This window comes from Physcomitrium patens, chromosome 11, assembly GCF_059467195.1.
Source record: "Physcomitrium patens ecotype Gransden chromosome 11, ASM5946719v1, whole genome shotgun sequence".
NCBI classification, from domain to species: Eukaryota; Viridiplantae; Streptophyta; class Bryopsida; order Funariales; family Funariaceae; genus Physcomitrium; species Physcomitrium patens.
Window position 1 is genome coordinate 14740580 of NC_143420.1, and position 18116 is coordinate 14758695.

Genomic DNA, 18116 nt, shown 5'->3' on the forward strand with positions numbered 1-18116 from the left:
TTTTAGAAGTCTAAGATTTGGCTTGTGTCTTACTTCTAAATAGTCAATTCAATCCATTTTTTGTATTAAATACTACATGAAAACTTGATTATAATTTCCATTTCTAAACAGAAATAGTGATAAACCTTACACAAGTTAACAAAGTGGTACAATAAGTTATATATATATATATATATATATATATATTATTATTTATTTATTTATGAAATATTATTGCTCAAAATGATCACAAGATTAAGTGTTCTACTATATATATATATATATATATATATATATGTGTATGTATTTTTAAAAATATTAGCGTTTAAAACATTTACAAGTAAAATTCTCTTTGTGCCTCAAACAATTTTCACAAAAAGTCTCTCTCCGAGCTTGCCACCTCAAGTTCAATTCCATGGATATTTAAATTTATTTTCTTCAGAGGTTTTTCTTATCTAATTCTGTTTCTATTTTATATTTAGTTCTAAACCCTTCACACCCTACCTTCATGCCAGACAGGAGTACAATTAGAATACAACAGTATAAAAAAATAAAAAAAACAAAAAAAACAAAAACAAAACAAAAACAAAAAAACAAAATTCTCAAGACTAAAATACATTGTGGATTATAATGCTATTTCAGGGATTCAAAATTCTCGCATTTACTACATTTTTTATTCCCTGAGACAATCAAGAGGAATTTCATGAATAAATTCCAAATTAAAATACATGTACGACATTGAGCACGTTGCAGTAGTCTATCATACAACACTCTTCGTTAAGAACTCAAATAGACATACTAATTATATATATATATATATATATATATATATGTGTGTGTGTGTGTGTGTGTGTGTGTTTGTGTATAGTTTCAAACTCCAAATCATGTATATTCTTTTAGAACACCAATTCCCCAAAGCAATAATTCAATGTTGTAATGCAATAAAAGCGAATTGCAAGTACAGAGGACAAAATGAAGGAAGAGGGGCTCATCCTCGGAGACCCCGCCACCGTTCCCTTCGTTGGCGAGGTGAGCGGGTGGGGGAGGGGGGGGGGTGAGATGGATCAACCCGGCCCAACCCGGCCCAATCCAGGGAGGGGAGCCTCATCAATCCAATCATACGTGATGTCAGAAAAGTTGGGGACCAGATGGAGCCAGTCCGGCGCAGGACAAAGGAAAGGGGGGCGGGTCATCATGAGTAGCAACACCAAGAGGAGAAAAAGAGGCCGGGTGAGCCATCTCTGGCACGGGTGGGACACCCAAGGGAAGGAAAAGTGGGTCCCATCATTCCGCGGCAGCAGCAGCCAGCCCTTCATTATTGACGCCGGGTGTGGGCGAGAATAGCGCTCGTATATGGATGAATAAGTATTCGTATGAGATATGGATGGATGGGTAGGTGGCGTCCAGTGGGCAGTGGCAGGGCAGGGGCAAGGCAGGCAGAGTAGGGAGGTCCCCTGGTCACCGACAACGGCGCGCGGGTCGTGGGAGTGCCAGCGCGAGGCCATCATCCGCATCATGATTGCAGTGACGGCGTTTCGTCAGAGGTGGTCGGCCATGATGGCGTAGTCTGACCAGACGGACAGACGGATGGGTGGACGGACGGACGGACGGACGGACGGACGGACGGACGGTCGAGGATGGGAGGATAAAAAAGAAAAAGAAAAGCCCCTCCATCCCACCCGAAAGTAAGAGAGGAGGGCTGTCCTAGGGGGCACTCGCTCTCTCTTTCTCTTTTTCTCTTCCCTTTCTTCTCTCTCTCTGTGTGTCTGTGTGTCTGTGTGTCTTTATGCGTCTCCGTCCTGATGCCGTCAAATGATTATGGATCCTGTCCCACATGATCAAAGCTTCCCCACGCTTTCTGACGAATCTTTGCCTTTGTCTTATGATGGCTCCATCGCGCTCGGTTTCATCGGAATCATCACTGGGGGATAGAGAAAAAATTGATAATATCAAATAGTAAAAATAGAAAAACAAATAAAAATTGAAGGGGAAAAAACCCATAACACTCCAAGAAAACCCCACAAAACTCACTCGGTAGTTTGCCGTTCCGCGCGGTGGAATGTCTACCCCGCTTGCCTCGCCCTGTATCCCTTCCATTAAAACCCTAAATGAGAACAGAGTCCTTGTTTTCGACCCTCGTTCTCTCACGGATACGTGGTAGGAGAAGGCGAAGAGAGCGAGAAAAATCACAACAACATCGACCGTCAATCGATTTGCAGGCCGCAGCCACCGCCCACTGCATTGCGGTGCGAGAAGGAAACGGACAGGTGGGAGATTATGTCGATTTGGGGATTCAAATCCTCAAATTATATATAATTTTTACCGGCGACAGGATGAGGAAGGTTTGGCAAAGCTGAGTCAACAAACGAAGGGGGTAAGGTAGGGTGGTAAGCAACAGTTACGTTGTGTAGCGTTGTTGGTTTTGGGGTTGAGGTAGGGTGGGGGCAGGAGCCAATCATTGAGGGTTGCAGAGATCCTTTTGCAGCGCTTCTACTCATGAGGACTGGCTGTGAAGTGGGGGTTGGATTGTTGGGTTGTGCTTCTTCAATGCTCGTCTGCGGGTGCTGTGGCAATGGGGGATTCGGCAGCTTTGCGAAAGATTGCATTAGGATCCGTGCCGTGGGTGTGTGTGTCTGTTAATGTGTCTGGCTGTCTGTCCCTCCCTCCTGTCCATCCGTCTATCCGTCCACCCTGATGCTTCCCCTGATGCGCAGAGAAACGAATCCCCTCTTCCGCACCGTTGCGCTTCGTCGCAGCAGCGGCGACGTGGGCGCATCCTACTTTCTACCTTCTTATTCTGGTCAATGATTCCTCGACTAACATGTTTTGATGAATGAATTGCTTTACTATGGAATGGATGCGTTTTTGAATGAATCAAGGGAGACATTTATGAATCGATGCGTGATGGAGCGACTGCAGGATGGAATGAGTTACTAGATAGGTAGACGGATGAATGTATCATGATTTGTCTTTATTTTACAAAAACTCAATCGGTCAAGATAAAAAATAAAAAAACAGAGCACATTTGTATTATGATTTAGAATAGGATATGTAGATATACAATTAGATTGCTTCCTGAATTTTTTTAATGCGTTGGATAATTTTTGTTATTATAAATTTTGTGATGTGGTAGATTGTCGTTTCAACAACAAATGCTCAAGATTTGCATTATTAGTAGACGATCAAAGTGTCGTAAAAGGATGAGTTATTATTAGATATTCATTTTTTGTGTTTTTGCAAAACTGGGAATATTACATGTTTTTGTTTTGAGACGTTTGTGAAGTTATTCAAAGTTTTGGTAGAGAAAATAACTGGAAGTTGCATACCAAAATGTCCGACTCAAACATACCAATGTGATTGATAGTTTGTGTATATTTAAATGTATACTTTAAAATAATTTAGACTCACACAATTTGATCTGCAATACCATGAATGCGGCTGCTTTTTATAATTTGCGTAAAATTTATCGCAAAAATAAACTCTGATGAATTTATAGATATTTGTCAGTTAGAAAACAACATGTATTCAGGAAAATTTTGGACCTTGTACCAAATTTCTGTGTTGCGGTTGCATGGAGTATATGATTGATAGAGACCTCTGTTTAATGATTTTTCAGGAAAATGACAAAAGAAAAAACAAAATGAAAGGGGGATGTGAATGGATCAATAAAATTGGTGAAATAAAAATAAAAAAAAACAAAAAACAAAAAAAATAATGTATGTACTGTTGGAAATGGAAATGAAGCTGTAGAATTGATTGATTTCATCATCACCAATGTCCAAATAAATAAATAAATCAAATATTAAAATCAAATAAAATTATACCAGCATTGCATACAAGTATTGATTTTTATTAAATGTATGTATATATATAATTTATTTTGTATTCCTGAAAGGATGTATGTATGTATGTATCAAACATGTATACATATGTCAAATATGATAACATGTGATATCATATATATTAAAAACTAATATTGCATCAAACCAAATCAACTAAAATTCATATATATTTTGGACTTTAGCTAATAATGGGGATTTTAAGACACACTTAAGTGCAAATAAAAATTATTTATTCCTTATTAATACACATGAACCATACTTGATAGGTATATCCACAAACACATGGCAACTTGTGCTATGTAGAAGCATCACATGGTTTTGATGTTTTAGTTATCCATCAACAATTCACACAAATATCCAACTCACAATTGGTTTGGAAGAGGTTTAAAGGCTTCAGAGAAGAACACAAAACACACAAATAAATGATTGTGTTCTTCATCATTGCCAAAAATAATATTTTACTTTCTAAACACTGTATCCAAACTCAACACTTAATAAACTAAATAATTAATTAGTTATGATTCAAAAAAATCATTGCAAAATCAAAAAGTAAAAAATAAATGAAAACAAATAATACCTATTTTAATTTGCCTTTGGGTATTCAATTCATTGTACATATGTTTTTTTCTAAACAATAATGATAATTTATAAGTGAGCTGCAACAATCTTCTCAAACACAGTATACTCTTTCATGCTTGCTTTCTTCTTTTCGTTTTCTCTTGTTGTCCCTCAACTTTCATGTAATTGCATGCATCCACATGTAAACAATCAAAAATCAAAACACAGACCACTTCAGTTACATCAAATAATAATAATAATAATAATAATAATATAACAGTTTCAAATTTTAAAAAGTTAGATTGGGTGAATTATCAGTAGTCTATTTACACACAACGTAAGATAGCTTTGATTCTTCAAGATACGAGTTTGAAGAGTTATTGATTAATTTGGAAGTTACTTTCATAATTAACGATACATTCATTAGTAATTTAATCATTTTATAATCAATCTTTGATGTTATAGAAAAATAGATCCTTGCAACCTCTGTTTTTGAAACCTACTTTTTTCATTCTTGGTATCCATGGAAGTAAAATTTATAACTGTCCCTTCCATTTTCCAAGTTTCTACATTGAAGATGTGATGACATGTTGATTCATCTAATTAACCTTCCAATCCAATTTTGACCAAATACTCTTGATTTGATTTGATTTGATTATACACTTTGTTAGCTAAACAGTAATACACTCTAAAAGCCTCAAATTTATGTTGTAAACAATTGCTTTTTCAGTGAGCATACAAATATGTCTAAATGACAATGTTCAATGAACATAAAATACTTTTTCCTAAACGAAAATTACAATGTACTTAAATTTCATCACAGCGAATAAAAATAGTGTATCATTTCTTGCAATTTCACCGATTTTCATGTACTTCATCAACTACATAGTCCAGCGGTCATCCCATGTATGATTTAAGTTTATTGTGTTCCGAACTGTCACTAACAGTAGAATAATTTTTATTTTATGTCGTACAAGTTTATGATTTCACTGGTTCTCGATATTTAAAACTTAGCATATGTCTGCACCCATGTATTTTCAATGCAGTATTAAAAAACAGAAACAGATATAACTGTACACATGATGCATTTTTTGGTTGTAACATTGTTTTTTAATAGGTAAATCATCAGTCGCATATTCATCCACCCTGTACTTGTATAATTGAGTGCGATTTATTATTAGTGTTGTTTATTCTAGATTTGTGGGAATGACATATTAATGGATATCGCATCTGCTGTGGAAGACCCTTGTACATTGCTATCATTCATCCACGCATGTCATCCAACTCACAGCATCTGAACCCATTTCATGGATGAAAAATATTGTGAACAAATTATAAAATAAATAAAGATGAATACAGGAAGGATAGAAAGAGGATTAGAGAGATGAGTCATGGGCACTCTGAAAAAGAAGATAATGATCATCCTCATCAGCATTCGAGTGTCCACCTCAGCAGCCCCATCCTCGTTCCACTGTCCACCTCAGCAGCCCCATCCTCGTTCCACTGTCCACCTCAGCAGCCCCCATCATTCCGATCACTGCTCTTACCATTTTTACCCCAATGAATGTTGGGATTCGTGAGATATATAGTTTTAAAGGGGAGAAAATCAAAATAAACCTAAACATAAGTATTAATAACATTAATATCAATAAAAGGAGGGAGGGGGGAGATTTCCCCATCCAAACTCCATACATCCCCTTTCTTCTCTAATCAAGGAAGAAGGGTCACACCTTACCCTACAACCCGAATCCTCTAATGGCATCTTATTTAGTATCTCCCCACCCCCTATTTGCATAGATACTTATTTTTTATTATCCCCCCCCCTTTTGTTTTTAAGAAGTGCCACTCATCCCCATTCTATTCCATTCTATTTCATTCCTCACACATCATGTGTCCAATGGGTGAGGCAGAATGATACAACAACTACTACTACTTGCTGAGCACTAGTTAGTGGTGATCATTGTGTGGCTCCTCCTTCAACTCCAACTCCAGCTGGAGGAGGATACTCTCTCTACTTCTGGAGGCACTGCTATATTTTGTCCATGGCCATGCCTTGTCCCTTACCCCTTTTCCCCTTCATTCTTCCATTTCCAAACTAGGTCTACAATTGGAGACTTATCCTCCTCCTTAACCGCACCTGTTGTACACCTGTCTCCAACACATACTCATATATATATATATATATATATATATCAGGAAATAGGAGTTCAGCCATCCTATTACCTTGTACATTAGAAGTGTACTTCGATTGAGATCTAGTTAACCAATTTTATCTGGGTTTGCCTTCCTAAACTGATCATAAAGTTTTGTGTGTGCGTACAGGCATGCACAACAAAACAAAAAAACAGTTAATGTAATTCTTTATTGAAAAAAAATGCAGACTGTATAGGATGTACTACACTTCAAACAATCTGTACATTGTACATGAAAAAGGTATTATAAGTAACAAGAATGCTTCTTTGACTATTTGTATTGTAACTGTATATTCTACACAGTGATTTGTGACTCTTGTGTAGTGATGCTCAGTAAATCCATTGCAAACTTAACAAATAAACTATTGCTGGTGTTCAATGGATACCTGGATGCTGTGAAGTACTGACAGCATCCATATCCAGATCGACGAACAGGTGAAGAAATATGCAGTGAGTAATAATTAAACCCACAATTAAACACTGATTTGGGTAGTTTTCAGTACTTGCCTTCTTCAGGTAGTTTTAGGTCATTTCAGACAAATTCGACCACAACTTGGATTTGCGCCACATACATAATTTGTCCTTTCTGTCATTCATGTCCATGTTGGATGGGGAGAGTTGAGTCCACATCTATATCCTCTAGTCCAACTAAAAGACGGTAAAGTAAAACTATTAAAAGGAAAGAAACAAAATTTACCTACCACAAATAGAAGCACCCTGTCGAAGGAGCCTTTTTCCAATAAAGTATCCACAAGCGCCATCCCAAGAGACAAAACAATCACGCACCAGAAATTGCTATATGAAAGGCAAAAAAAAAAAGGGGGAGGGAAGAGGACAAAGGCAGGGGCGGGGGGGAGATAAAAACAAAAACAAAAGGAAATAGTTGGGAATCAGACCCAATTAGGAATACGGGTTCTATATTCCAGCATTTTGGCATGAGGGATGGGAGCTGACTCGTCGTTGCGAGCACACACACACTGCATTATTCTGCGGAGAACATGCTGTGAACACACAAAGTATTGGACCTCCAGGTATAGCAACAACTGCTGCCACATCCATTTCAGGAGCTCCGGGAGGGAAGGGAAGAGTTGTAGAAACCCGCGAGCCCATAATTCCACCACTCATTTGCATCGCAGCGGGTCCCAGACGCCGTGGGTCCCGGCCACGACAAGCGAACCAGGAAGCGAAAGCTCGAGCATGCCGGCGAGCACTAATAATATCCTGAAGTGAGAGCTCGGATGCGATGCGATGCGAGGAATAAGAGAAGGAGCAGGTGGCTTCAGATTTAGTTAGGGTTTTAATTTGGGGGGAGGTGGGCTAATACTGGAGGTCGAGCAAAAGCTAAAAAAGCCAAAAGCGACGAAGGAAAGTAACAGAAAACGTAAAAGGAAGGGAAGGTAGGGGACACTCCTACGCAAGTGTTTGGGGGGGAGACCGTCCAACCATCGCACCACCCACGATCCGGCATCGTGTTGGATGATGACACCAAATAGACCCCATTCACACTGGCAAATTCCTCGACCCCAATCATCGCCATCGCATGCTCGTCACGACCAGATTGGCCCAACCCGGTCCCGCCGTTTCCGCGGGTCGGGTCGGGTCGGGCTGGGTCGGGCTGGGGTTTGCTACAGGTCGCACGCCCGACCTTAGCCCGGGATCGAACGCCTATAGGTTTAATCCTCAGGTCACCTAGTAGCCCAATTATCCGGGACAGTGAGTGAGAGAGTGAGTGAGTGATATAGGTTCGGAATCCAGGGTGTGCTTTTGTGTTGCGTATGGTGTTGGGTCAAGCATTTGGTCTACATCGGGGTGAGCTTTGCGTGGGGTGTGTTGAAGTTGCTGAGTGAACTGGACGTGGAGGAGGAGGAGGACGGGGAAGGCGGGTTGTTGCTTTGTAAGGGTTGTGGATGTGCGTTTGCTGAGACATGGATAAGGTTGAGCTGTGAAGAAGAAGTTAAAGTGTTGGTGGTAGGGATCGCGTTGGTGGTAGTAGTGGTGGTGCGTGTTGCAAAATCGTCGGGATTGTGGTGGATGGCGATGGGTACCATGGTGGACGGGTGCGATAGGCCTCGTGAAGAGGCGCACAGAATGAGAGCCATAGCGAGCTCCGGAGCGAGTCTCGGGCTGGGCGTGGAGTTTTCGATGGTGCGCGGTGGTGATGGTGTCGGGCCGCGCTCGTGCCCGGTGCAGTTGGATCTGCTACCTTTGAGGCCGTCGTCGCAGTCGAATTCGAACTCGCAGGCGACGGCTCCGTCCGTGCCTTCGTCGACTTCGTACCGGGGTTTGGCGTGGCAGGCGCTGGTCGGTTCCACGACGAACTCCGGGAGCGGGAATGATGATGGAGAGGTGACGACGTATGCGAGTGGGGGACGGGGTGGGTCGCCGAGAGGTGGCATAGACGTGAACCAGATCCCGTCGACGGATGGGGAGGAGGAGGAAGAGGCGGCGGTGTCGTCGCCGAGCAGCATCGGGATGAAGCGGGGGCGTGAGAAGAGTGGGCAGGAGTTCGAAGTGGAGAGGGAGAGGAATACAACGTGCGAGATGAGCTCGCGGGGGGGAAGCGACGATGAGGACGAAGGGACGACGCGGAAGAAGCTGCGACTGTCGAAGGAACAGTCGGCACTGCTGGAGGAGAGTTTCAAGGAGCACAGTACGCTGAACCCGAAGCAGAAGAACGCTCTGGCGAAGCAGCTGGGTCTTCGGCCGCGGCAGGTGGAAGTGTGGTTCCAGAACAGGAGGGCTCGGACAAAGCTGAAACAGACCGAAGTGGACTGCGAGTTGCTTAAGCGGTGTTACGAGTCGCTGAAGGAGGAGAACAGGAGGTTGCAGAAAGAGTTGCTGGAGTTGCGAGCCATCAAGGTGGCGCCTCCATGTGTGATATCGCACGATTACTACATGCCTCTGCCCGCGGCGACGCTGACGATGTGTCCGTCATGCGAGAGAGTGGCGACGGTGGACAACAGGTCGTTGACGTTTGCGAAGCCAGGGTTTTCACATTTGTCGCAATCAAGCGCAGCATGTTAGTGAGAGGGAGGCAGGTTTAGATGAGTTATTTTTAATTTATATTTTATTTTTTGGGTTAGAGGTTAATTTCCACGGGCACCTTCCATTGAAGAGGCGCGCCTCGTGTTGTTCTATACAATTAACGGTCAGCCATTCTCACATAGTTCTAGAACAATTTTTGCTTGTTGATCTTATGTACAGATCTTTTTGTACAGTCCCGCCATGAGCTGATGTCTGTACAATTCATTCGAAAGAAAATATTTTGCACTCTCTCTTAGTTTCTCTCCTGGTTACTGCAATGGCAGGCAAGTATTCTGCATAATGGATGGATGAAGAGAATAAATAACTCCCACAAATGGGCTCCGGAAGGGAAAAATACCATGAGTATTGACCATGAAGATATAGTCCGCTAGTACTCGAACCACCATTATTAGTACCAAGCATCCACTGACTGGCAACGCGAGACAAACCCTGCTACACCATTTGAATGCCAAAATTAATATGGGATGTGTGGCGCCCGCGTCCACAGCTCTGACTCTCTGCACAATTGTCCCTACCCTTGAATTGCGAATGCAACATTTTCATCCTGACGATCATATTGACACTTTCATAGTACAACAGAAGAGAGAGAACGCAGCATGTCAGTCTTTGTGGGGGGTCGTGATACAGGTTGTGTGTGTGGGGGCGTGTCAGGTTTGACAACATTGTAGCTTAGTTTTTTCGCTTGGTTTCGTGCCCTGCTAAGGTTGTTGGACTGGTGTTGTCACTGATTGTGATATTATGTGATGCACTGTATGATAGAATCCCTTGATTGATTGCATGTAGGCAGGGGCTGGTCATGCCAGGGTGGTTGTTGGGACATGATTGATCCACTGCTCTTGTCTACTTTGAATGGCTGTACTGGGGACATGGTATTCAGTTGGACCTGGTCTTGCTTGCCATGTGCCACTGGCTTACTCCAACACCCACCCCTCAGTGCTTTTATGCCTTGGATACTCCTTCAGAATATATTGCAAGAGCTCCCTCTCCTTGGACTTTTTAATCAAGCTTACAAAATGCATATACATGTATGTAAATTTAACAAAAAATAGTAATATTAATAAAAAAATATTTCAGCTGCAGGTCATTGGACATTGGATGTGAAAGAAATGCCAGCTTATGAGTAGGGAATGCACAGGAGAGCAAAGAATTTGGACAGTTGTGTGGAGACAGTGAGTGCCTTGATTATACCCACACCAGTGTGACTGTCTAGGTGCCCACCTCACCACCATATTCCTCCTCTACTCTTGTTCTGGAGCTCTTGTACAATCACCATATTCCTCATATCCATATTGAAAAGGGGTTCCACATCCAAAGTCATCCTTGCCTCTAACTAGGGCTCAGCATATTTGTTCATGTGTGGGTGCTGGCCTGATGTCAAACAAGCTCCTCTTGATTGGCACTCAACCCTTCAATTCTGTCCCCTGTTTGATTATGTCTGCATTCCTCTCAGCTCTCTACTAGGCTTACCCTGGTTCCACAAATTCAAGGATACATTAGAATAAGATGCAGTATTTGGACTTTTTATTCTTTTTTCTTTCTCTTTTTGCTGTTGCTGTGGTGGTGGGAGATTGTGTGTTATGATTAGAACACACTACCCAACACAGCCAGTGAGGAAAAGACTAAATTTCAACTGTTGTTTCTATGCAAGATTTAAGTACCAAAGAACCTTGTAGTCTTGTGTTTAGGGCTATTAAAGTACAATTGATCACTACGTTTTTAACAATTATAAAAATTTGATTATTTATTTATAAGCTTACCCCAAACAATAGAAGAAGATTTTGATGTTATACACAAGTTCATATTTTATTATTAAAGATCAAATGGTTGAATGATTAACTGAAAATTGCAACATCCATGATTGATGCAATTTAGGGTTGGCTAAATAACCATTCACAATTCCAACTTTCATAGTCAACTGAATATAATAAATTAGTTTTATTTTGTCAAGTTATATTTTTTTACTTTTTATATGAAATGATTGGTATTCATTCTAAAACCAAGTGGCCTACGTCAAATCATCAAATATATCATAAAAGAATACTAAATAATTTATTTTAATAACATTATCATTCATCAATCATTATACAAATGTTGTTTACAAGTTCTTGATTGAAGAGTATCCAAGTATGTTGAACAAGACACAAGGCTACTCAACAGTACAAGATGATAAACTATCCAGTTACTTCACTTTAAAATAATTGAAATGGCAAAGCTGGGCCACATTGCAATGTATGAGTACAAAACAAGTAGCCACTGTGTCATAGAGACAACCAAATGGTGTGGAACATTGGCCACTTCAAAATGAATGCTCTTTTGAATGTCCAACCCTATTATCTCCATGCATTTCAAACACAACAAAAACCACCAAGTATAGTAAAAACAGTATTCTTGTTTTCTTATAATCTACAATCATATTGCATGCATTGAAGTAACCAAACATTATTTTGAACATGACAATGACTAAATAAAGATAATTATACATTCATGCACATAGAGACAACAAAATTGTATATACAATTTTCTCAGAATACACCATAATCCAAACATGATCATGGCAAGGTTTGGTCAACTCCATAGACCAAGTTGCACGATGTTGGTCAGACTTGTGAATTAGTCGGGAACATTCTGGGTTGTCGATGTTTGCACCTTCTCTCCCCGAGACTGATGCCTGACCCACCTCAGCCACCCACCAACCTGCCCGAGCTGTTCACAAGGACTTGCCACTGCAGTCAACAATTATATAGAAAGAAAGAAGGAAAAAAAAAAAAAAAAACAAAAACAAAATAAAAAGGGAAACACAATGAAAAGTATGGCTGCCATCAAGATAGGCTTTCCCTCCTCCCTCATGAGTGCGGACTTGGCCATGCTGACGTGGGTATATGGGAATTTGTGTTTTTGGAGAGTCCGGAACCTTCACATTATCTCCCAAATTGAGCTATGCTGTTGAGTGGCATTAACCAAGTCTTTTGGTTGAAAGGCTTCTTTGGTGTCATCCTTACATTCCACAACCATTTTACGTCTTGTTTGGTGAAATCTCGTCATAGTTAATTCTATAAAAATTCTATCTCAAATATGCCTTGAAATCTTGTGGTTCAAACCTTTTGTATACATGTTATAAATCATCAATTTTATGATGAATAATTTTTTCTTGCATCCATTGCTATTCATACACACACACATATATATATATGTACACACACACATGAATGAATGAAGACACATTCATTGATACATGGAAATGTTAAAAAGAGACAAGAAAAAATGTTCACAAACAAGAAAAAAACATGTTGTGTTAAAGTAAGTGCATGAAAAGCTTTTGCATTAATTTTATTTAATATCAATTAAATAGTATGAAAAATAAAAAATGTGTAAACAATATTGCAAAAACATTGACAGTCAAACTTATCCACCAATAATGTTATTTTTCAGACAATTTATTATTATTAAAAAAGATTAAATGAAAAATACTTTCATTAATGAATTGTGCATGCTATATGTATAACTGTAATCATGTAAGACTTGTTTATAAGCTTTGTATTTTTACTACTGTTAACACTTTGTCATGAAAAGCAACTTCTGTGCTAAGGTAGTTTTATATAAACTGCAATCAATATCATGGCCATTATACAATTTAAGAGTATTGTAATTTTAAACAGAGAAAAGCTACAGTAACCAATACATATCAGTAAACCAATTGAATGCTTGTATCGTTGAAAAATTAATTTAAAGTCAGAACAATGATTTCAAAGTTTGTAATTTTTTGCTTTACAAGATAGATGAATAGAAGGGAATATATATATATATATATATAGACATGACTTTGTATTTTATACCGCTTTGGTTCAATGACACATGACTACTACCTCATTTACAACAATTCGATTGATATATATATATATATATATACATACATATATGTTTTTGTGCTTTTGCATGTGAATATATCTAGATAGATATATGTATATATAAGCACATCAGTATGTATGTGTGTTAATCCAAGAGTTTATTAAATTTGTTAACAATCAATTACTGCATATAGTCTTACAATCGTATATAAAGGATTGAATGAAATTTCAACACTAAAGTACTAATGCTTTGACAACATTATTGTTAATTGAATAATTTTGTATAAAATTGAGGTGTCCAGTCCACAAAAGATTGGTTTAGTTGGGAAGTATAGTAAGTATCTTTGAAGACCCATTGAGCATCTTTATGAGAAATGTTTTCTAAAAATAAAACCTGGTGTTAGTTTCTTTATTGTTTCTGAATAGTGTTAGAAATGTCATTCAAAACTTGTTTTACCATATTTTATTTTTAAAAATAAAAATAAAAATAAAAAACAAATCAAATTATTCAACAATCAGGAAACATAACAAAGTTCGAAATAGTTTACAGTGAAGCTCAGTTTAATTATCCACAGAAAGTCTTTGTGTGTATTAGAGTGCTTAAAGTTGCTTTGAATTCTTTGAAACAAGTAACAAAATCTCCTCTTAAATCATTTTGGAATCACATTCATCAGGCTTTCCTCTCTTTATTTTCTATGAAACTTAAGCATGAAAAACTGTGTGCATTGTGATTTTTGATTTTTATACGTTTCAACAATTGTAATATTAATAATTACTGTTCTTATATAAATGAAAGAAAACCCAAATAATCGATTTACAATCACAAACATGGTTAAGCAACAACAATTAAATCAATTACACTCTATAATTTATTTATTTTATTTCTTCTTGAAAATGATTATCAAAATTTGGTGTTTTGTAAACTTTCCAAATTATTTTTCATTGCATGAGAGTTTCTGGTAGCATGAATATACAGTTTTTGGTAGTATACATGGTACTTTTTGTATAACTTTGTACATCTTTATCCTATTAATATTAAATTTACTCCTCAGATAAAATTTTATTTACTATATATATATATATATATATATATATATATGTGTGTGTGTGTGTAAATGAAAATTTCATTTCATGGTTTAATTACAATGAACATCTCAGGTGCAGTTGACCAGGAACTATCATCCAGAATGTATCATCCATTCGTTCAATTCAGCGCTGCGGGGTTAACTTCGCCGCGCCCCAGAAGGCCAAGAGCTACGACCACCTTTGGCGCCATGAGCTACGAGAGCTACGAGGTTCGCAACAACGAAGGAATGACATAATCTACAGCAGCGCTGCTGCCGTAGATGCTTTTTTTCCCTCACGGTACTCGACGACTTTTCCCCAGCTCTTTCGCAGGGGATCTCGATTCTAGGGTTTGTCTTTCATATCCCTCTCTCTCCAGTATTGGAATCACAAACCTTCACCCACCGAGTGCTAATTGGGTTAAAATGTCACCCCACTCCGGCCAATCTCTCCTTGTACACGGAAAAGGTAAAGACCTACTGTACCTATGATGAGCCAATACTATCTGAAGCAGATTGGTGGTATCCCCCACACTGTGTCGACGTGTAGGGACTCAGACCTGCGCGATTCATGTAACCCTTTTCCGGTACGAGAAGTATCTGGTAACTAACATGGCAGTAGAAGTTTCCGGAGGAATGGATACTTCGACTTATGACAGATTTAGGTGAAGAGGGGTGAAGTGCAGAATTTCAATCTCATTTGAGACCACGACTTGGCGCACTTGGGACAGAAGAGATGCTACGAGAACGATCTCAATTGTAGAAATTATGAACGATTTTTGTTCATGCAACCAAGCCACTAATTTTGGCATCGGGTAGGTTGTTTGTATCAAAGAAAACGACGTAAATAAAACATGAATCATTTTAATCCAAGAACAAGCGACCCAGGAAGATGAACACATCGGTGGTATGTGAAAGAAAAGGAGTAAAGAGTTCTCGTTCTCCTCAATGAGTCGTTAAGAAAGAGCACTGTAAACTGTACTTTAAGGTCCGCCTTGGGTAGAGAAAGATAAGGAAACATCGCTGCCCATGAGAGCTCGTTTGCAAAAAGGAGGCTAGACAAAAAATACTGGTACAACACAAGACGCGCCTCTTCAATGGAAGGTGCCCGTGGAAATTAACCTCTAACCCAAAAAATAAAATATAAATTAAAAATAACTCATCTAAACCTGCCTCCTTCTCTCACTAACATGCTGCGCTTGATTGCGACAAATGTGAAAACCCTGGCTTCGCAAACGTCAACGACCTGTTGTCCACCGTCGCCACTCTCTCGCATGACGGACACATCGTCAGCGTCGCCGCGGGCAGAGGCATGTAGTAATCGTGCGATATCACACATGGAGGCGCCACCTTGATGGCTCGCAACTCCAGCAACTCTTTCTGCAACCTCCTGTTCTCCTCCTTCAGCGAATCGCAGCATCGCTTAAGCAACTCGCAGTCCACTTCGGTCTGTTTCAGCTTTGTCCGAGCCCTCCTGTTCTGGAACCACACTTCCACCTGCCGCGGCCGGAGACCCAGCTGCTTCGCCAGAGCGTTCTTCTGCTTCGGGTTCAGCGTACTGTGCTCCTTGAAACTCTCCTCCAGCAGTGCCGACTGTTCCTTCGACAGTCGCAGCTTCTTCCGCGTCGTCCCTTCGTCCTCATCGTCGCTTCCCCCCCGCGAGCTCATCTCGCACGTTGTATTCCTCTCCCTCTCCACTTCGAACTCCTGCCCACTCTTCTCACGCCCCCGCTTCATCCCGATGCTGCTCGGCGACGACACCGCCGCCTCTTCCTCCTCCTCCCCATCCGTCGACGGGATCTGGTTCACGTCTATGCCACCTCTCGGCGACCCACCCCGTCCCCCACTCGCATACGTCGTCACCTCTCCATCATCATTCCCGCTCCCGGAGTTCGTCGTGGAACCGACCAGCGCCTGCCACGCCAAACCCCGGTACGAAGTCGACGAAGGCACGGACGGAGCCGTCGCCTGCGAGTTCGAATTCGACTGCGACGACGGCCTCAAAGGTAGCAGATCCAACTGCACCGGGCACGAGCGCGGCCCGACACCATCACCACCGCGCACCATCGAAAACTCCACGCCCAGCCCGAGACTCGCTCCGGAGCTCGCCATGGCTCTCATTCTGTGCGCCTCTTCACGAGGCCTATCGCACCCGTCCACCATCATCGCCATTACTATCTACAACCTCGTCAATCAACACCACACACACCTCACGAACTCTTTTCCCTCTCAAACTACCTCTTCACAGCGCCACCTCCTCCATGTCACAAAGAGCGCACATCCACAACCCGCCTGTCCAATCTCGTAACCTTGCGACCCCTCCTCCTCACACTCACGAGGCCACACACACACCACTAGTGGAATTCCCAACAAGAGTACCCACCCAGTGAGAAGAACAATCGCAATTGGACTGCGGGGGTAGAAGTGAGAGAACATGGATCAGCAATGGTGGTCACAATTGATGGGAAAAAAGGCTTTTTCAGGGTAGAGGGGGAATGTCTGAGGCACTGGCTAGACGGGGGGGTGCAGCAGAAGGGAATTAAGACAGACCGGGACCGGGAAGAGCGGTGCGGTCCCAAGTCCAAAAAACCTTCCATTCAGCGGGCGCGTCGGGCGCGGGTTTGGCCAAACCAGGAGCTGGCTTAGCAGATGATTGGGGGGCCGCCAGGAGCCACGATGGAGGAGCGTGGCCTGGCCTTCGCAGGGGCGCTAGCCCGTCCTCCGGGCGGCGTCCCCCTTACACCCACCCGAATTTGGTTGTCACGCCGTCCCAACGCCAGTGTTGAGCGACGCATTATTGGCATCGACGCATTAGCCTTCCTCTTTACGCTGGGTGGAGCTGTCCTAAATTTGTCGCGTCGTTGCTTACTGGCTCCCAGAGAAGGCTCCCTTTTTACCCTCTAGTGCTCAGAATGTGGAGCTTGATTTGGACAGTATATAAAATCTGTGTTGGGCAGGAATGATTTGCAAATCCGCCTGTGCCCTCACAGTGCGGACGCCTGCCACGCTGTGGGAGGAGGGAATGATGCCATACCCACCCCATCCGACTCTCCCCCTTTACCCTCCCTCCCTGGCTCCTCCACTGCCCCTGTACTCCGCTGCGCTGCCTTTTCTTATGGCACGGCATTGAATATTCAACGACCTTGCGTTGCTGGGCCCTCCTCCTTCTCCTCCTTTCCTCGTGCTGCTTTTATACTCTCTCAAATACATTTGTTAAGTTAGCTGCGTGCAGTATTTTGCATTCCCCCTCCACTCCCTCGCTCTAGTCACGAGCGCCGCTTCCCCACCAAGACATGCGTCGCGAATCGGAGCCTTCGAGGGCTCTTGGGAACGGAATGTCGTTGCGCACCACACGTGTTGTGTAGTGGATGCCATGGGAACGTCTTCGTTACCATGTTTGTCGTGTTGTGTGGGTGGGGAGATGGGGTGAGGTTTTGTGTTTGTGGAGCTTCTCTTGGCTTGCCATTTTGCAATACTCTTTCTTTTTTTTATTGTTGTGGTGTTGTTGTTGTTTTTGGAAATTTTCTTTTTAAAACCAAAAAATAAATAAAAATAAAAATATTTATATTTTTTGAGGAAACGAAGAATCGT

General features: G+C 41.4%; 3 protein-coding genes across 3 annotated transcripts; 1 reads left to right on the forward strand and 2 right to left on the reverse strand.

Annotated features, from left to right (window-relative positions):
• Window positions 1–726: 726 nt before the first annotated feature.
• LOC141045953 (uncharacterized) lies at window positions 727–2250 on the reverse strand. Its single transcript, XM_073537376.2, has 2 exons — window positions 2011–2250; window positions 727–1900 (listed from the first exon to the last, which is right to left on the reverse strand). Exon 2 carries the CDS (start codon window positions 1494–1496, stop codon window positions 1044–1046), a length of 453 nt encoding a protein of 150 aa, XP_073393477.1. The 5' UTR covers window positions 1497–1900; window positions 2011–2250; the 3' UTR covers window positions 727–1043.
• A 6011-nt stretch (window positions 2251–8261) lies between these two features.
• LOC112288672 (homeobox-leucine zipper protein HAT4) lies at window positions 8262–9846 on the forward strand. Its single transcript, XM_024533138.3, has one exon. It carries the CDS (start codon window positions 8603–8605, stop codon window positions 9593–9595), a length of 993 nt encoding a protein of 330 aa, XP_024388906.1. The 5' UTR covers window positions 8262–8602; the 3' UTR covers window positions 9596–9846.
• A 5591-nt stretch (window positions 9847–15437) lies between these two features.
• LOC112288673 (homeobox-leucine zipper protein HAT4) lies at window positions 15438–16984 on the reverse strand. The gene has a single exon (XM_024533139.3). It carries the CDS (start codon window positions 16695–16697, stop codon window positions 15711–15713), a length of 987 nt encoding a protein of 328 aa, XP_024388907.1. The 5' UTR covers window positions 16698–16984; the 3' UTR covers window positions 15438–15710.
• Between the last annotated feature and the right edge of the window lie 1132 nt (window positions 16985–18116).

Excerpts from the sequence above, each read along its gene's own strand:
- LOC141045953 (XM_073537376.2), bottom strand. The coding sequence starts at position 1,496 with ATGATGCGGATGATGGCCTCGCGCTGGCACTCCCACGACCCGCGCGCC.
- LOC112288672 (XM_024533138.3), top strand. The coding sequence starts at position 8,603 with ATGGCGATGGGTACCATGGTGGACGGGTGCGATAGGCCTCGTGAAGAG.
- LOC112288673 (XM_024533139.3), bottom strand. The coding sequence starts at position 16,697 with ATGGCGATGATGGTGGACGGGTGCGATAGGCCTCGTGAAGAGGCGCAC.